The 20,832-nt window shown below is 43.3% G+C and overlaps 1 protein-coding gene across 1 annotated transcript; it reads right to left on the bottom strand.

Moving 5' to 3' along the window:
• Positions 1–1,435: 1,435 nt before the first annotated feature.
• LOC140847596 (uncharacterized) lies at positions 1,436–20,646 on the bottom strand. Its single transcript, XM_073228283.1, has 4 exons — positions 18,341–20,646; positions 15,043–16,154; positions 14,482–14,522; positions 1,436–13,941 (listed from the first exon to the last, which is right to left on the bottom strand). The coding sequence occupies exons 2-4, from the start codon at positions 15,899–15,901 to the stop codon at positions 13,846–13,848; spliced, it is 996 nt and encodes a 331-aa protein (XP_073084384.1). The 5' UTR covers positions 15,902–16,154; positions 18,341–20,646; the 3' UTR covers positions 1,436–13,845.
• Positions 20,647–20,832: the final 186 nt, after the last annotated feature.

The raw sequence follows: 20,832 nt of genomic DNA, 5'->3' as shown, positions 1-20,832 counted from the left end.
AAGACATTTCGTAAAATAGTTGATCAGGACTCAGCACAGAGAAGACGACACTCAACTCATGTGCATAGTTGGATGGACAGGCACATGGGTGACTGACTAGCTGGTTAGACAGAAAGATGAACGTATGGATGGGCAGATCAATGAATGCACATCAGCGGCTGCCTGGCTGGATGATAACTTAATGGACTAGTGGACAGATGGTAGTTAGGTGAGTGGACAAACAATTGGGTGGATGGACTGATGCTGTAGGCAAAGTTCCTCAGACAGTAGCCCAAGGTAGACATTGAATGAGACCCACCACAAGAAAAGGAAGGAAAGGAAGGAAAGATATGTACATATATATATATATATACACACACACATATATATATACACATACATACAGAGACACACACACATATACACACACACACATATACATATATATATACATACATACGCAGACACGATACTTATCTCCTATAATGTTATTTTTTCAAGTGGATGGAAGGGAGTAGTCGTTTTCCTACTTTAGGAATCACAGGTTAGTATAGATTTTGCCAGGCTTCACTGACAGGTGATTAAATAATTTCTAATGGTTAGAGTTCCTAAAGAAAGGCCAAGTAGCATTCCAATACTGGAGACCCCACTGTCATCATTTGAAAGTATTTTGCCATTGCATATGCCAGTCTCAAATGTCACAGTGTATCACTACAGGCCCAATGCTGGGTTGGAAGTTGGGGATGATAGTCCCAGAGACCTAAGGAAAGACAGGCTTCTGTGTTTTTCCAGCCTCAGGGTGAAGACACTGCACTGGCCATTCCAAGCACTGGCCAGCAGCCAGCAGCACAGGTTGGGTGGGCACTGGAGTCTCACGGGGTGAGGATTAGAGTATTTTTGCCCCTCCTCCTGGGGACAGCGCTAGTGTTCCTTTCCATGTCCTCCAGAAAGCAAAAGCAGTTGATAGTCTGTAACCATCAGTCACATCACTTCCATTCTTAGTAGCCAACATTCATTCAATAATTGTTTTGAGTGCCTACAATAGTTTAGAAGAGACAGTTCTTGTCCTAAAGTGAAAAGAAACGGTTCAAAAAAAGGGGAAAACTCCGAATTCTCCTCATCCTTCCTCCCCTATTATATGGATTATAAAAGGGGAGTGATGGTTCAGTGGGGATAAAGCCCTAGTAACAAATGTGTATTTATAAATTATCATTAAAAAAATGTCTAGTTCATGCAATTTACCCCCAGTCATGCCTCACTGGGCTTGAAGTGGATAAGAATTCTCCGTAACAGTAAGCAGATTTTATAAACAGTCAAATCTTACCCTGAAATTTGTGTATATGAGTATGAAACCCATATTAGAAAAATCTCAGTGAATGAAGCATTCTGAAGGAGGCACTGAAACAGTGGTCTTCTGAGCAATGGTGGCAGTGTGTATGTGCCAGTGTCTGCAGTTTAAAAAAAAACGTTTTTACAGAGTTAGTTAGAAGAAAAGCTGCAGAGTGCTGGCCACATACAGATCACTCCAGGGGATTCTGCCTGACCCACGTCCACCACAAATTAAAAGCAACCCGTTGGGCAGCACAAGGGAAGGTGGAAGAACTAAACGGGAAGGTGCACATGGCTGAGGACAAGTCTCTCTTCTCTAGGACGATTCCTCAACCAACAGGATTCTGAACAAGACGGCTGTGGAAACTTAGCAAACCGAATGGTGTCAGTGGCAAATCAGGGGCATATTGTTCTTTTGTGACCTTGCATCCAGTCGTTCACAGTCTTGGCATTGCCGGGCTTCCCAAACTGCAGCGTCAGGAGCTCGCTGGCCGATGGACACAATATGCAGATCACAGATTATCTGACAGTAGTACAGCACTTTGGCACATTTCTCAGTGTGTAATCAACTGTGATCAACTGAGTCACTGCCTGCACATGGTTGTCTCTAAGAATAATAAAACCTAACTATTTTTCTGAATCATTCTGATTTGATATTCTGTTACAAATAGACATTATTTTCCCTGAAAAATAAAAATGAGTATTAATGACTTCCGCTGTTTCTGCAACGTTAGGTGATTTGCTTCAGGTAAAGGATTTTTAAAAAGTGACTGGAGTGTTGAGGGTGGATATCTCTCATCAATCCAGAGAAAAGAATGGCAGAAGGAAGAAAAGGGGTAGCAGGTGGCCCTCACAGCGAGAGGCTGTTGGGGACAAGGGTCTGTGCAAGAAAAGGTAGTGGCGGCTGAAAGCAGAAAGAGCATTGTTCTCTCCCTTCAAACTAGATAGGGCTGAAGAGCCAAGGCCCAAGAATAAACCAAAAAGCAACAAAGGACAGGCAAATGTGATTTTAAAACAGGACAGAATCAATTATTGGGGATTGGCTCTGTCCTCCTCCTCAGTACGGACTCCTGGGGAAAACGTCAGCGTTGCTGGAATGATCTCAGGGACAGTGGCAGCACACTGAGAAAGGTGGGCTTTGGCATCAAGCCTATCTGGTTTTAAACACTGGGACCACTACCTTCTAACCATGAGTTTACAGGCACATCACTCTGTATCTCCTATGTAGCAACAATAATAATAATTAGTATGTATTACATGGCAGAAATCAGACAAAGTGCTTTGTATAGATCATCTCATTTAATTGCCATTGCAGTATTATGTATATTATATTATTATCCCTGCTTTTCAAATGAAGGAACTGAGATATAAATTATATAGAGCAACTTGTTTTTCAGAATGGAACAAGATTGATGAAAGAAGTGGACATGGAATTCTATTTAATCATTCCAGGCTTCATTCAAAACACGTGTTTGATTTCTATTGGGCATGTATACTAAAGAACAGCAAAGAAAAGCAGTTATTTGGTGTAACATTTCTGATTTCATTTACCCTGCTATTTTTGGGACAATTCATTTAATTAAGATTATATAAGAATGCAAAGTTTCAGTATATGAAAATATTGGCTGAGCCCCATCCCCTTGTATGAAAAGCAAGATCTGTAGAAATTTAGTGCATTTCCATTTACTACTGACCTTTTAGGAATAGAATATAACCAGGGTTCTATGTCCTGAGTCCCTGACCTGTCTTTGATTACTACAAGATCACAATCTCCTTATAGGCAAGGACCAATCATGTTATCCGTGTATGTGTCTTCCATGATACACACCACAGCTCCTACCACAGAACGGATGGTCAATAAAAGAATAAGATATTTTTACCTCTCTGAGCCTTGGCTTCTGGGAAGATGGATTTAGATCATTGTTAAAGTCCCTTCCTAAGACTCTAATATTAAAAGTCTATTTATATGCAAGATTCATAAGTCAATTCTACATACATGCAGGTCTGAAATGCTGCTGTCTATGACTCCTTTTATAGCACAAAGTGCCACATTACAAAGAATTAGCACTTTGTAACTGCTTTCTGATGGTAGTGCTAGTAGATGGTATTGATAAAGCACTTTTCAGTGTAGAAAGCACTTGTGTATATTCTCTCCTTTGTCTTCTCATCATCATAACTATATAAGAAAATATGATCTTCATTTGCCACACACGACCTGCTCAAGATCACTCAGCTAATAAATGCCAGGGCCTGAGACTAGACCCCAAAACCAAGAGTATTCATTCTACTAAAACACACATCAAGTCAAAAACACCATTGTCATGACCATCACGGCCGCTATCGTGCACCATCACCGGCATCATCAAGCTGACCGAAGAGCTAGAACATCCACTTCCAGGCTGGGGCTGGACACAGACCTGACACAGGCATCGCTGCGAACTATACACAGCTCATCATGGTAGCCTTCCTATCCACTCAGCACCCTAACTGTTGCTCAAAAATTCAAAAAATAGCACTTTCCCAACTTTTTCCCTTCAGCAAATCTCTCATTTCCCCAAACTGCTATTCTCAACTAGATGGTGATAGAGAAGCAGCCTTCTCAAATTATTACACAAGGAGGGGGCAGTTATAAAGGTGCACTGAAGCTGGCCGGCACAAGCTTTAAGTGAATGTTAAGCACTCAGAAATTTCATACTTCAGAGGAAATTGGCACATGCTACAATTGGGGTATATAAATTTTTTATTTTTTAGAAAGCTGGTTAACCAGTTCACCACTATTATAGTAAACAGTAGACCTAGTAAGATAATTTGCCTTCTAAATGGGTGCTTGTTAACTAATACAATCCCAAGCAATGAGACACTGAACTGGAAAATTTTCTACAGTATAATAGCAACATCTGGATGGAAAAGAGACCCTTTCACAGGATCCCTTAATCATAGAAATGACTTAAGATGATCTTGGATAACAATAATAATTACAGTTTCTTTAGTGCATATTATATTCCAGGTACTTTATTCACATTTATCTCATGCAATCTTCATGGAAGCCCTGTGAGATATTATCTCTCTATTACAGATGGAGAAACAGAACCGTGGAAATTAGACAACTCAACCAAGGTCATTGAGCTAAAGGGGATATAGATGGTCTTTGAGTTCACCTAGTTTGGGCTCCAATGACTTCATGCTTGAACCTAATGCCTCTGAGTAATCAATGCAATCCTTGACACAGCTAGCAGAACTGCTAAAGCTTTACTTAAGAAACCTCCTCAAAAGTAGGTTTAACTATGGATATGTCTTAGATGACATTGGCACTCATCTCCATAGAAGCAGAATGCTTACTTAGATGACCCTGGGGTCCCTCCTGGGCTTCGAAGCTTAAGGTTTCATATCACACAACACTATGTGCATTATTATCTAACGTATGGATCAGAATGTTGAACAAATCTTTGTCTTCCTCAAGACTAAGGCCTTTAGAGGCAACACCTCTCTCTTCCATGATCAGAAAGGTCTTCACCACAACGATCAGGCTCCCCCCAGTTCAAACTGCACCCTCTCCTCCCCTTTGAATATTTTGCCCAAGAGAAACCCAACACAGGCTGTATCAAAGTTAAAACACAACAAATCAATTTATCTTCAGAAGGTTGTCGTAACTGTCCTGACTATATGTGCTAATTATTGATGCTCTTTAGGTTTACACAAGAGATTTGTCCATCTGTCTTCCTAGTGTGAACGTGAGATGAATTTGTGAAAGCGAGATTGTGACAGTAGCCTCATTTCCCCCAGGCAACAGATGATGATGCCACACAACCAGTTATTATTATATTACTGTAGAATCTGATCAGCAGAAGAAAGATAGCTGATCCCAGCGCACACTTGCTCAAAGGCCAGAAAGTGGCAGGACAATAAAGTGACAGTAACAGCTAACACTTACTGAATGCTCACTGTGGACCGGGCTCCACTCTGAGTACTCTACTGAATTAACTCTTTTTATCCCACCACATTCATTATTTCCCATAAACTTAGTTGTCACTCCAGCAAAGTTATCTATGCCCAGACAGCAAAGACTTAACCAACTTGACTCTAGCACCACAAAGCATATTTCCCTGAGCTTGGCTTCCTGACTCATGACCTGTGCTTCCTGATGTGCACACAGTTGATGGGTTCTATACAAGAGCAGAATCCAGGAGAAAAAGACTTTGCGTCTAAGCAGTCTATCTCGAGAGTCCCCTCTCCTAACTCCTACTCTAGCTGTATCATACTCGTGAGAAAACTGGGAACCAAGGAGGTGAAGTGTATTTATAAAGGCTGCCATCATTAGAAGCCACAGAATCAGAGCACTTTTGGGGTGACACAAAACTTAAAAGCCTAAGGAGGTGAAAGACCTGCACTCTGAAAACTGTAAGACACTCATGAGAAAAATTAATGAAGACACAGAAATGGAAATCTAAAAAAAACCCTTAAAAATCTTAAATGCAGGTAGTCAAATATTACAGAATATTTATTAATATTCAAAAAAGAAAACAAATTATCAACTGGCATAAACACTCTTTACATTACATGTCATGCCAAGATGAAGAAAATCAAGCAAGTATGGCTTGAACTTGATCTTAACCTTAGTGTTTAATTTTTATAAGCAAATAAATAACATGTACCCATAGCATTTCACTTATCATCTGTGACAAAAATTACAAAGTCTCCATATTTTAAATGATTACCTTCTGCTAGTAACTAGGATAAAACATATGGAAAGCAGTAAACCTCAGGAGAAACATTTAGTTGAACACAACTTTACCAAACACAACCCCCATGTCCCGTGTGAGCACCAACCCTTTGGAAAACCAGTGCAGGTGCCCCGGTTTCTCACTCACCAGAATTCCTCTTCTTCACTGTCAGAAGTGAAAGTTTACGATGCAATGAAGCACCTAGGGAAGAGCTGACTCGGTCCACTTCTCTCTGGATCAGAGATACCGGTAGACCAAATTCTGTCCTCCTTTCATCACGCTGAGAAATCCTGTCTCCTCTCCTGCCCCCACCTTAGTGACTCCCCACCTGCTCTGTAATTCACTCTTGAAGTAACATTGGTAACTCAGATGGCAAGTGTACAAGGGCCTCAGAATCTGGGCAGATGAACTGGAAAAGTGGGAATCTATCTATATAGAAGCAGTTACACTGGAAGCTCTCACACTTAGTGAAGTAGAATAAACTGGATAGTCATTAAAATGCATCCACTTCAGAGATTCTAGTTTAGAGGGTCTGTGGTAGGGCAAAGGAACCTACATTGTAAACAAGTGTTTCAGGTGATTCTGGTACAGGGAGTGGATCTGAAGTACACTTTGAGGAACACACTTCTATGTAATATCATAGACACTAGAGAGACGAGCATCCATCAAAGCGCGGGGAGTATAAGACAGTAAAAGCATGTGGCACAGGATGGTGGCTGCAGACACGGGGCCAAGAGGCAGGCCAAGGAAGGAGGCATGGAAGGAGTGTGGGACTGCCAGCATTTGGAGGTAGATGACTGCGGAAGATTCACTCTGCCTGCCCGGCAAGTCTGCTTAACTCTGCAGCTTATGAGGTCCTAACAAAGATGTTGAAATCAACTCTGGATATGAAACATTCACATGGTGTAGAATAGAGAGAAAGAAAATAAAGGAGCTAGCTAAAGGACGTTGGACTCTAAAAATTCTCTAAAAACAAGAACATAAGTGATATTTTGAAAAATCAGTTTTTTCAAAGTTTCAGATTTAGGGTATTATCTTCAAATTTCACGCAAAATTCTCTCATTTTTCTGAATCATGAACAAATAAGATGATGCTCTTTAAATTACTCCCTTTCAATATCTTACCTTCTACGTTGTCAGATTCCTGATAAAACCAGTAGCGTGACTGCAACAATGACGATGCAGAATATGACACCAAATACAATAATTCAGCTGGATGGGCACAGATGGGTCTGTGGGTGGTGCAAGAGTGGAAGGGGTTTTTGAAAATTACAGAGTCTGGTAATTCAAAAAGAAGACACTGTTGATCCACTTGCTATTCATTCTAAAATACAGTGATTAAAAACAAAACAAGACAGAAATAAAATAGAAACAGAAGGTACAGACCTCTCTCTCCATAATTCCCCCTATCTCTATAAACAGAGCGTACCCATAGCAAGAGGCTTTAGGCTGACTAGACAGTTTGGGAAGGGCAATTGTGCTGTGGTATTCTTTGCATAAGCTGCAGTGCTGGCTGCCAGAGAGATGCTTGTCTATGCATTACTGCCCCCCATTGGCACTGATGTCCCAGAAGTAACCAGAAGTCCTGAGCTTCAGTCTCTGCCCACCAGGTTTTATTTCCTGAGCAGTAGCACCTACATTAAAATGACAGAACTCTGTGTACATTGGCTTGCATAAATACCGATGGCCCGAAAAGTGTGTAAAAAGTGAGTGATAAACATGAGAAGACAAGAAAAACAGGAACGAAAACATGAAGCCAGGAGCAGCTGCAAATTCATCAATGTGATCTCTCTTTTTTTTTCTTTTTTCCATTAATTCAAGAAATATTTGCTGAAAACTTACCAAGTAAGATACTGTGTTAGGTGCTGGAGATAAAAGTGAATTGAAAATACCAAGGAGCTTACAGTCTGGAAGGATGGCAGATCAGCCCCTCCACAGCCGCAGTGCGGTGCAAAAAGTTCGGTGTGAGTAATGCAAATATGGGCACAGTGGGAGCGCAGCCGAGGAGGAAGGACATCATAGCATGAAGTCAGGGCTGCTGAATGAAAGGAAACTTTTCAGCTGTGTTTTAAGGGGCAAGTAGGAGTTCTTCAGACCAAAGTGTGTAGTGAGCACAGGAACAGAGACATGGTATTATTAATTGTTCAGTAAACTGCAAGTAGTTCCATATGATTAAAGGAAATGGTGTTTTAGGATTCTGAAAGTCTAGAAAAAATATAAAGGTAAATGTATGACTTCTCCTGGGGAAAACCTGCGTTTTGGGTGATGATGGCAACTGGGGAGGGGTTGGTGGCAGAGACTTATTTGACTTAAACCAAATAAGTGAATTTCTAACCAGAATTTACAAACTAGGTGAGGTGATTTCTTGCAGATATTATACGGCCTTTACTGAATTCCCACTGGACTGGCTGACTTCATCTACCTCCAGAGCAGCGCTGGAAAACAGAAGTATTATATGAGCCTCATATGGGACTTAAACATTTCTAGGAGCTGCATTTTTTTAAAAAAGGACAAAGAAAGAGTTGAAATTGATTTAAAAAATATTTCTGGCCAACATATCTGAGAATATATAATTTTAACATGTTATCAATATTGAGCTGGTTCACAGTTTATTTTGTAGTAATTTTTTGAAACTCACTGTGTACTTTACACTTAGAGCATATCTAATCTTGGACGAGCTACATTTCAAGTGCTTGCTAACCACATGTAGCTGGTGACTACTGGGTTGGATAGCCCAGGTCATAAACCTGACAGTAATGGCTTGAGAATCTCTGCAGACCAGCATCAAGCTATCAAGAACTACTTCCTTGAGCAAATAAAAATCTCTGCTGAGGCATGATTATTCATGAATGCGAAGGACAGTCACAGCCAGATCATCTACAGCAGGGGATGATTTCAACATACTTTTAATCAAACTATGGAATATTTTCTTTTCTCATACCTAATATTGATAATCTGGGAACACAAACCCTTCTGAAAAACAATAAACCAGTACTGAGGTACAACCCAGAGTGGAAGGAGAAGTTGCTCTGTGTTCTCTGTCTGCCTACCCGGTTGCTTAATGCTTTCCTGTTTTATCACCTCTCAGGATGACTATAAATTGTGGCTCAGTACAGACTAAACCCACCACTGAAATCTCCAGTAAGTGTCAGTCACCATGCATGTCTTCCAACCAAACTGGCCTTGAATAAGGCCAGGCCCTCATGACAGAGCTAAAATAGACATCTTCAAACTGGTCAGTCAGTCTCTCCCGTAATTCCACTGGTGTGGACATTTCGATAGAAAAGGGGGGAAAAAACACTCGATGTAGTAACAGTAAGCCTGAGTTCAGGTACTCAGTTTTTATTTTTCTAGCATGGTGACCTCAGAAAATCAGTTAAATCACCCTGAGCCTTGATTTCCTCATTTATAAATCAGGGATGATAGTAACTACTCAAAAATGACTGGTGTTGATATTAAATGCCTCAGATGCATAAGAACATGCCTTGTGAACCAGAAGTGTTATACAAGTACTAGGTAGAAGTAGTATTTTTGCCCAACCACATAGATGATTCAGCCTTGAAATTCCTATAACCTGCTTTCTAGGGACCATCACTCTTCTTGCTCTATCCTTCCCCTGGTATTGTTTCCTTTATTTTCTTACTATCCTGCTGAGCCCTGTCCATTCCCTGATAAATCCTCACCCTACTGGCCATCCTCACCCCGCAAATAGCTTCTCCTCCTGGGACCTCCAAAACAGACACTTTGTTGTGAACATATTCATCTACATCCTGGACCTTCACCCAGAGCACTGCCTCTCCCTCCTCACAGTAACTGAAGGCTGGTTTAACCACAGTGCCTTCATTTTCCTTGTAGTCCTCCCAGATCACAGGGCTTGCATAAAACCCTTGTCACGGGGAAATACAATCTTCCTGATTCTTACTTCCCAAGTAGTGGGTCTTAACAGCATCCTTAGGGGCAGAGTGCTGGAACAATTCCACTCAAACCTTCTTGTTCATCAGGCTAAATCACTACCCGCTGGTACAGATGCTCAATGTCTTTGCATCAGCTAAGTAAAGAGATGACTGCTCACACAAAAACCTTTGGCATTTGATTATATACTCATTATCTTGAACGTTAATATTTTACAGAGAGCAAATGAGTTCCCTCACTAGATATTTCCCTTGGTAAAGAGAACAATATGCATTTCAGTAACTTGGAAGGAGTCCTTTGTGAGGAGAGTTCTGTGGTTTCAGTCATTCTTTCTCAGGAAATAGTTTTTTCCTGCCTCCTTCCTCCAGTATACCTTTGCCACCAACATCAATCATGTGTGGGATGTGGAGTTCTGACACACATAACGTGCCCACTAATTGAAATAAACACACATTGCCTCCTTCCACTTCTGTAAAGAATACATTTCACTTTTGAAAAGTTGTCGTGATGAACAGAGAAGAGGAGTGGAACTGGCAGTTAAAACTATGTAAAACTTGAAATGGGTTAAAAACTATTAGAGGATCTGGGGAGTGCACTTTTCTGGAAAAATTCCACCTCTTATTATCTTTGAGTTATATTGCAAATCTACAAATCGCAGAAAATGGATGAAATGTAAATGATTCTTGTGCATAGAAGACGAAGGAAACTGTGTCTGGTGGAACATGGTAGAGTACTTCCCAGTGCAAAAGCCTGGGTGGGGCATCTCTTTGTAAATGAACATCAACATTCCTCAATCACTGTACATGCGTGGTGCCTTGAAGTCTCCTTTGAACTGATTTTATCATTTTGTAAGTTCCCCCATTAATTAATAATAAAAGCCTCAATAGCATTATTTTTAATTTGTATGAGTCATGATATTGACCTTTTCCTTTAAAACATATGTTTTAAAAGTAAAGACTGTAGGAAGCCAAGATGGTGGCATGAGTAGGACAGTGGGAATTTCCTCCCAAAAACATATACATTTTTGAAAATACAACAAATACAACTAATCCTAAAAGAGAGACCAGAAGATACAGGACAACAGCCAGACTACATCCACACCTGAGAGAATCCAGTGCCTGGTGAAAGGTGTAAGATACAAGCGCCGGCCCAGTGGAACCCGAGTGCCCCTCACCCCAGCTCCTGGCGGGAGGAGAGGAGTCAGAGCAGGGAGGGAGAGGGAGCCCAGGACTGCTAAACCCTCAGCCCAATTTGTTGCATTTTTGAAAATAGCTTTCCATACCAGAGCCCAAACACAGTGCATGGGTGGGGTGCCAGAAACTAGGGAAACAGGAGAGCAAGACCTTTGAGCAGGTCCCGAAGCTGGCACCCCTGTGACAAAAAAAGGGAGTGCTTTTTTAAAGTATTAAAGGGACAGGGATGCCACAGCTGGATGGAAGCTAACTGGATCAAAGTCCAGCAGCTGGAAATTCCAGGGAATACCGGGCACACTAACCCCCTGGGCAACAGCTGTGAGAACCCTCACGGAGGTAAACAGCCAAACAGACCCCCATCAATGACCCCTCCGGGGCCCTGCGTTAGCAGAACAGCAGCCTCAGGCTGACCATGCCCACAGCAAGGGAGCTTCCCCCATACTAGCTGGGCAAGATACAGAGACCCAGTCTACACGCAATTGCCCAACACAAGCCACTACAGGTCGCAGTTGTCCCAGTAAAAAAAAGGCAGAAGCTAGTGAAAAGCCTTGGCCCTCCCAGCTGACAGAAAGTTAAAAACTCACCATTGCACCTATCAACATGAAAAGGCAAAAATATTTGTCCAGACAAGACTAACCCAGACAGCTTCGATATCTGCTACATCTTTCACTGAGAAGGAACCTGGGGTGATTGATTTAACCAGTCTCGCTGAAAAAGAATTCTAAACAAAAGTCATAACCATGCTGATGGACTTGCAGAGAAATATGCAAGAACTAAGGAGGGAGAATATAGAAATAAAACAAGCTCTGGAAGGACTTTAAAACAGAATGGATGAGATACAAGAGACCATTAATGGACTAGACATATCTTATAAAGGATTGACACCCAAAATAAAAAGGAGCCCATGCACCTCAACAAACAAAAGTATATAATCCAATTATAAATGGGCACAGGATCTGAACAGACAGTTCTCCAAAGAAGAAATTGAGATGTCCAGCAGACACATGAAGAGATGCTTCACATCGCTAATCATCAGAGAAATGCAAATTAAAACCACAATGAGGCATCACCTCACACCAGTAAGGATCACCACCATCTATAAGACAAACAACAACAAATGTTGGCGATGATGTGGAGAAACAGGAACCCTCCTACACTGATGGTGGGAATGTAATTTAGTTCAACCATTGTGGAAAGCAGTATGGAAGTTCCTCAAAATGCTCAAAATAGAAGTACCATTTGACACAGGAATTCCACTTACAGGAATTTACCCTAAGAATGCAGCACTCCAGTTTGAAAAAGACAGATGCACCCCTATGTTTATCGCTGCACTATCTACAATAGCCAAGATATGGAAGCAACCTAAATGTCCATCAGTAGATGAATGGATAAAGAAGATGTCGTACATATACACAATGGAATATTACTCATCCATAAGAAAAAAACAAATCCTACCATTCCCAACAACATGGATGGAGCTAGATGGTATTGTGCTCAGTGAAGTAAGCCAGGCAGAGAAAGACAAGTACCAAATTATTTCACTCATACGTGGAGTATAAGAACAAAAGAAAACTGAAGGAACAAAACAGCAGCAGAAGCACAGAACCCAAGAATGGACTATAGTTAACAAAGGGAAAGGGACTGGGGAGGATGGGTGGGAAGGGAGGGATATGGGCAGGAAGAAAAGAAAGGGGGCATTATGATTAGCATGTATAGCGTTGGCAGGGCACAGGGAAGGCTGTGCAACACAGAGAAGACAAGTAGTGATTTTACAGCATCTTACTATGTTGAAGGACAGTGACTGTGAACTTGGTGACAAGTAGTGATTTTATAGCATCTTACTATTTTGATGGACAGTGACTGTGAACGGGGACGTGGGGGGGCTTGGTGAAGGGGGGAGTCTAGTAAACATAATGTCCTTCATGGAATTGTAGATTAATGTTACTAAAATAATAAAAAAAGGAAAGACTGTAAATTGACTAAAGAAGGTAAGTCCCTAGAGACCCAAGAAATGTGAATATTTTTCTTGGCTTGTAAATAAATGTCAAAGTTTTGACGTGTCCCTCAAAACGCCTTATACTTTTTAACTCATTTAATCTCTCAACAACTCTGAGAGAGGGGTACCATCATGATTACCATCTTATAGGTGATAAGAGGAAAACAAAATGAGGGGAAGTAACTTGTCTGTATTCAAATAGTTAGCAAGAAACTGAACCAGAATTAAAATCCTAAGCATTCGGGCTCCAAGACCCGTGTGATGAACCATCACACAATAGGGCCACACAAAGTGCTCTTAGCAAAAGATGACACCACTGAATGTTCTTAGAAATCATCAAAACCAGGGCTTCTCAAGCACAACATGATTGACATTTGGGGTCAAATAATTCTTTGCTGTGAGGGTAGTCCTGTGTATAGTAGGTTGGTGAGCAGCACCCCTACTTTCTGCCTACTCAATGTTGGTGGCCTCCATCCCCTGCCAATTGTGATACTGCCAAATGTCTCCTTGGAGGGAACACTGCCCCAGGAGGAAAAGCACAGATCTACACTGACCTCTAATACAAACTGACAAAGTGAAATTTTTGACATATTAATAAATGAGTCATTGTGAAGCAGAGTGCATTTTTCAAAATCTATGAAAATAGTTTAATTAGTTAAGTTGATTTACTAGCACAAGACATATCTAGCGGTGATTAGCTTATGGCTGACTGTATCTCAACAGCAGGAAGGGTGTGGTTTTTTGGAGGATCTGTAACCACAAACCAGAAGGACACCCTCTGGGTTACGTTCCAAAGTAGAACATGGCGAATGCTGCAGATGATGGAAAGAAAAAGTACATTTAAGGAAATAGTGTCAGATTGCATTAGAACATCCAATCTGGTGTTAGTACATATAAAGACGCATCTTACCTAGAAATGACAAGTCATGTCTACCATTACGAAGCTGTCTTATTAACAAGAATACAAAATAGGAAATTTCCTTTGTTTCAAAATCATATAAATAGGGATTATTCCTTAACTAAGAATTTACCAAATTAAAAAAGAATTTCTCATGAGAGACCATTAGGGATCTCATTCTCCATCAGCATTAGCTAACTGCATGCCTACTTCCCCAGCACGTGGCCTCTCTCTGAACTACAGAAGCCTTTTGTGTTTTAGTTCAAGCGTTTTACCTCTCAGACACAGAAGAAAAATCTGTTGCCCACTCTTGATCCAATCCTTGCTTGCTCTGTTGGCCACTATTTCTGCCCCTTCCCGCCTCTAGTATTAGGGCCAGCCCAGTAACAGACCTCCAAACTGATATGCTATCAACAGTTTACCAGCAGCCTTTGAAAACTCTATTTGTAGTTACCTGATTTCCAACTGCAAAGTGGAACTGGGTCTCATTCTGCTCTGTATACACGGATTACCAGTAGAAATGACAAGAAAGAAATGGCATTAGAGTTCAGACTGGAGATGATCTACATATGAATGTTTGAAATACATGAAGGTTCGATTTTAGAGTTCACATTAAATCAATGTTTTTGGAGATAAAACAGTAATGCTGAATGGCTTTCACAATTTCCTTATGAACAAAGCTGCAAAAATTGACATGAGCAACCATGCCAGAAAAAAAGAAAACACATCCCTTTAAAGACTAGTAAAAGTGAACTGATTAGCCTTCCTCAAAGAGCATCCTAGAAGAGCACTATGTTCATTTTACAATGGTGCGAAAGGGTGCCTGCCCGTCAATTTCCTGTACTTTTCGCGACCTGGTAGGAGTGATTCCATTTTCCCCCTTACATGTCAGGTACAAAAGGCAACGGCTCCTCGGCTCCTCTGGCCAGAGGCAACCCCCCTGGGCCCAGCAGTGCCAAGCTTGTTCAGGGGGCGCGCGCACCCCGGGATGGTCGCGAGTCCGGAGGGCGCTGACCTGGCGTAGGCGCGCCCACGTGCTGTCCTTGCGCCGCGAAGCCAACGGTCAGCTGAGCCCTGCGGGCCTCCGTCCGTGGAACGTCGGGAAGCTGAACAGGGCGCCCACCGCACCGTCGCCATGGGACACTACCTGGGCAGAGCCTGGGTCCGACCATCGCCCACCGCCGAGCCCAGCCGCAGCTCTGCGTCCGCTCGCGACCGCTCCCCGCCGTCCCGCCCGGCTGGACCCGCACCAGAGCCCGGTCGGGTGAGGCTCCCGATGCCCAGAGGCCTTGGTCGGCAGGACGCCCGGGGCCCGCCCCGCCAGACCGCCGCGGGGCGAGCCCTTCCCGGCCAGCGCAGGACTCTGGTTGGGAGCTGGCGCTGCTCCGCCCGCCGCCCCGGCGCACGCAGAGCCACGGCGCCCTGTGGGTCCCCCAGCCTGGGGGCAGAGGCGGCCTCTCTAGCGACCCAACGGCCGAGAGGTGCCCGCGCCAGGCCAAGGACACCGAGCTGAGGGCCCGCACCCCGCGCCGGGGCAGGAAAAGGAGCCTCAGCGGACCTCCCCGCCTCGAAGGCCACCACACCAAGAGGCGGCGGCTGAGCCGGGAGCCTTCAGGCCCGCGCGGAGAGATGTAGGGGTCCCTGCCTGCGCGTCCAGCCCCTGGCCTCTGGGAAGCCTCTGCTCCGGGCGCTGAGGAGCCGCAGCTGACGCCACGACCACAGCCTGCCCCCTGCCCACCCTCCCCTCCCTCCCCACCCCAGGAGGGCGACTCCCCTTTACCCGCCTTGACCTTATCTGAAATAACAGGAGGCAGTTTTCTGTTACACAGTTTGTCCGTGTCTTTTTTGGATGGAGTCACAGAGCGGGATCTCATCCACGCCACGGTCTCTCCCCATGGAGCAGCCTACACGTCCACCAGTAGCCGACTGGATAAAGTAGATGCGTTCCCCTGGGAATGCCTGGGGTCGGATAACTGCGGTTGGCTTGCTGCCATCCTTTGCACTGTAGCGGTGTAGCAGAATCCCTGGACTGCCCGCTCTAGGTGCCGGTAGCATAACCCCACTGTGAAAAAATATCTATCTCCAGTCATTGCCACATATTCCTGGGGTGCCGGGTGGGGGGAGTACCTGTCAAAAAAAAAAAAATCACCCCAGTGGAGAACAACTGAGGGACAGTGCCCTCTAGTGACAGAAACAGATTCGTGCTCCGAAAATGGGGTAAGGGGGGGTATTTAACGCACATCAAATACAAAGGTGAGCACCGTGAAGTGCTGTGTGCTTGACAAAAACATCACCCCCACTGAGAAGAATGTTCTGGGTGTGAATTATTCATGGTTTTGCGTTATTGATAACGAACCAGTTCATGTAAATGTAAAAAAAAAGGATCTGCGTATTTACCCTCTTCAGGCTGCAAAACATTAAAAAGTTAAACAATATCAAACGCTGTAAAGACAGAGAACGGGAGTCCCAGGCAGTGCGGCGGTGACACACACACACACACACACACACACACACACACACGGAACACACGGAACAAAGCGCGGCTTCCAGAAATTCCCTGCCCACGCACACACACACACACACCGGTCACACACACACACACACACACACACACACACACACACACACACACACACACACACATACACACACACACACACGAGACAAAGCGCGGCTTCCAGAAACTCCCTGCCCACGCACGCACACACACACAACAACACACACACACACACACACACACACACACACATATCGGTGAGGCTGCGGGCAGCACTCCGTCAGAGCAGCGAGTTGGAGCAGCCTGAACACCCACCAGTAGTGGACTGCGTGAAGTACATGCAGTACGTGTGTCAAGGGAATACTAGTCCATAGATTAAAGGGAAGAAATAGGCTAATGGGCTTGTGGGCTACTGGGCCAGAGAAATCTATGTGGGGGGTGGATGCCCTGTGCACCGGGGACATGGAGCATCGAACCTGGCCTCTCTCGGCCACATGCATTAGGACCAACTCCGGCAGTGACAATCCGGAATGTCTGTAGGTGCTCCCAAGTATCCCCTGAAGGACACAATGACCTGCTGTGGCAAACTACTGAACTACAGCTACATGTGTTACAGAACGACATATCTCAACACACACTGTCAAAGCGAAAAGAGGGAGCATTATGTGCAGCACATCCCATATGCACAAATTAGACAGTACAAAGCCATATTGCTAGCATACTACTAGAGGAGGCCAGAAACCAGGTATTGCTAGCATACTACTAGAGGAGGCCAGAAACCAGGTAAGAGGTCGTTTGGCCACTTTGCCTGTGTTGTTCTTTCCAGCTCAAGCTTCTTTAAATACTGTGCAAGCCTGGATTTGATGGTATTTCCCTTTAGAGAGTCAGAGAATACACTACAAACACAGCAAAGTTCCTCCTCCCATGGAACTTGCTTTCTAAGGGGGGCGGAGACAGAAGATACAAGTAAATGAATGTACACACTGGCAGGTTGGGGGAAGGGCTATAAAGAAAAGCAGCAGGAGGGATACACACACCTCCCTGAACACAGCTGAGGCCCCAAATTCTTTCCTGGCCCCCTTGCCACGGAAATACGCTATGCATTCTAGTTCTTTTTTCAGTGTTTCCACTGGGCTGCAACTCATGCTTCTTTGCAATACCTCAGCAAATAAAATAAAAACGTTTCATCCAGTTACAAATAAAGATTTCCCAAAAGACTCAAATTGTTGCTAAAAACATTAAAGCAAAGATTTTCAGTAGAGACACTTACTGTTAGATACAAAAACTCCTGGACTGAAACTATAAAAAAATCAAGCTTTTAATCTGAAGTTGACTACCTGCCTTTTGCTAAACTTGAAGCAAGGCATTTTAGTCTACATGAGTTACTAGAAAGGATATGAGAGCTATGTGCGTAAGGGAGGGCACTGTGGTTGCCATTTTGCTTAGGAAATGCCTTGTTATACGGGACTGTCTTGAGTTCACAACCACTATGATTACCAGTCATCCCTACCCTCTCAATGCCAAGAAACCTGCAGTCAAGGATGAAACCCCAAAGCACACATTTACATACACTGCCTGTGCTATGTGGATGGGGTCGGTATCACAGCCAGGTGAAAAATACTTACAAATCTCTTCAAAAGTACGAAGCTCAAAAACAAAAAGGCAGACGAAGGTCATGAAAAACAAAGAAAGATGGAGAAACTGTCACAGATGGGATCAGACTAAAGAGGAGTATACACGGGACCAAAGGATATTAGTTTAAACAAATGGAAATCTGAAAAATTCCATAGCATCATGATATTGAAGCATTTCTTACTTTTGATATATGTGTCACGGTAATTTAACATGATAACACTAGGGAAACTGGTCAAGCGTCTAGAGCAGAGTTTCTCAACTGCAGCACTATTTACACTTTAGGCTGGTTAATTCTTGTGTGTGTGAGGCAATATATTCTTCTTTGGCATGTAGAGCAGCAGCATCCCTATTCTCCACACTGGATGCCAGTAGCACATCCAACTATGAAAACCAAAAGGCCTCCAGGCATTTCCAAACATCCTTGAGACCTGCGAAGGGACAAAATCACCCCAGGGTGAGGACCATCTGTACATACACAGGATCCCTCTGTATTATCTCTGCAACTAATTGGTCAATACGTTTCCTCCAAATTAAATGCACACACACACACACACACACACACACAGAGACAGACACACACATATGAATACAGGAGCAAAGCAGTTGTTTTTGAAGTTGCCTGGGCACAGTAAAATGCTCTACAAGGATGAAACAAGGCAATGGGTTAATAATAGTTCTTACTAACTTCACTGATAACGAGACAACAGAAACAAATTACTTCAAAGATAACAAAGAGCCTTATTCAAATACAAAATACTGCCATTCACCTGCAGAAGTGTGGTCGTTATAATTTTGTAAAATTGTAGACATTTTCTTATGCATTCAAAAATACCAAATATCAGGATACTTCCCACTGTTCTAGTGTCTTAGAAGCATAATTTCCATCATTTCTTCAAGACTGATAGAAGCAAAGCAGGTGACTAGTTTCAGCTGCTTAGTCTTCTTCCACAGAAGAATACCAAGTATCGCTGCTACATGAGTGTCTACCAAGAAAAATAAATCTAAGATTTTAGCAAACAAAAAAGAAACCCTGCACTCAAAAATGCCAGCCATACAAATGTAATTGCAGAGATATACTTATATTCTGTTCAGAGACAGCCAGTTGGACTAGTAACGAGTGAACCACTTCCTAAAGCAGACAGGTTGTGGGGAGAGCTCCCCCTGCTTCTGGAGACAGCTAAAAGGCAAAGGCTGTAGATGGAGACACACACGTGGGCCTGGGCTTTCTCCATGTTTGGATGATGCTTTGAGAAATGAACTCATGTCCTGACTCCACCAAGAGTGAGAAACCGAGTCTCAACACAACGTTTATTCCAGGCAGTAGGGAGCTACTTCGGTGGTCATTTGCACCATACCCCCCATGGGTGTATCTCCCCATGGGACTAAGGTGGAACAAGTGGAGAGACAGGTGTGGGGGCAGTTTTATTCTGTGCACTGTACCCCAATAGACAGGCCCCTGGTTCAACAGCCAGGACATTAAGTGTGCTTCATTCACTGAGAACAAATGTTTCCTGAGACCTAACACTGATTACCCAATAGGGTTAGGAAAAGAGTTCCTACTACAGGGACATTTAGTTCCAGGACCATGCCCATATATGCCACGTGCTACTAAATGAACCCTTAAAGACCAAGGTCACAGTGTCTTGATCCCACCAGACTATTAGAAAACAAAGTAGAGGCAGGTAACTCTTGAGATGCCAGAATATGCACACAGGATTCCATGCACTTTGTGAAAAGAGACCTGGGACAATCGAGAGGGCAAAAGGCTCCTAGATTGCATGTGCCTTGTCCACAGTCTGTCTCAGAAGGGTCTCTGATCCCTGCCTTGATTTGAACTTCAGCATCTCCAAGCAAAGAACACCTTTTCAAAATCAGTTCAGCTGAGGGAGGGCCACCAGAGACACTATCAAATACTCTGTCGATCTGCAATACAAGACTTCTTGGGGCCCTGAGATGGGAGGGCAGAGTGCCAGCCTGTGCTGTTGCCAGCCACTGCATTCCTGAACCATGTGGGCATGGGGTAAGTTATGGATGGCCAAATGAACGGGTGGGTGATGAATTAGCAGAATGGAATAGTGAACGCCATTGTTTCTACTCACCGTTTCTACGTTATTCTAAGAGGGACACACTGGGAAATTAAATTGGGCAATGACTATGACAATAGGAAAGGGAGAGAGGAATGGATGGAGATTACTACCTGAAAACTTTTCTACCCAATCACACATACTCAGACAACACAATAACCTAAAGAACTCTAGAGTATATATCCTTGAATGTAGCTTAGGTAGGGGAACCTAAGTGCAGTTGTAAATGTCAGGAATTGTAAGGAAAGTTAATGCTGAAATGGGAGGCACACAAAGACTGATTGTGCAGACTTCAGTAGTTCATTTACTTAGCAACCAAAGGACACAAATCCCTTCCAATTATACATGATGTACAAAGAGTGTGACTTCTTCCATGGTCTTTCCTCCAAATGGGACCACGCTGAATGTCCTCTAACATATACACAAAATGCAAAATCAACCCGTAAGTACTTGACCTAAACATGTCTTTTAAAAGTATGTTCTGATGTGCTAAGTAAACTGAAATGCCTAAACCTTAAAAGCTCTCTCCACAAGAAGAAAAATTCGGCAACCCTCTATGGTAATGGATGTTACGCAGACTTAGTGTGGT

The sequence above is a fragment of the Manis javanica genome, unplaced genomic scaffold, assembly GCF_040802235.1.
Source record: "Manis javanica isolate MJ-LG unplaced genomic scaffold, MJ_LKY HiC_scaffold_24, whole genome shotgun sequence".
NCBI lineage: Eukaryota > Metazoa > Chordata > Mammalia > Pholidota > Manidae > Manis > Manis javanica.
Note: the sequence above shows the minus strand (reverse complement) of the source record. Positions and strands in the feature narration are given on the sequence as shown.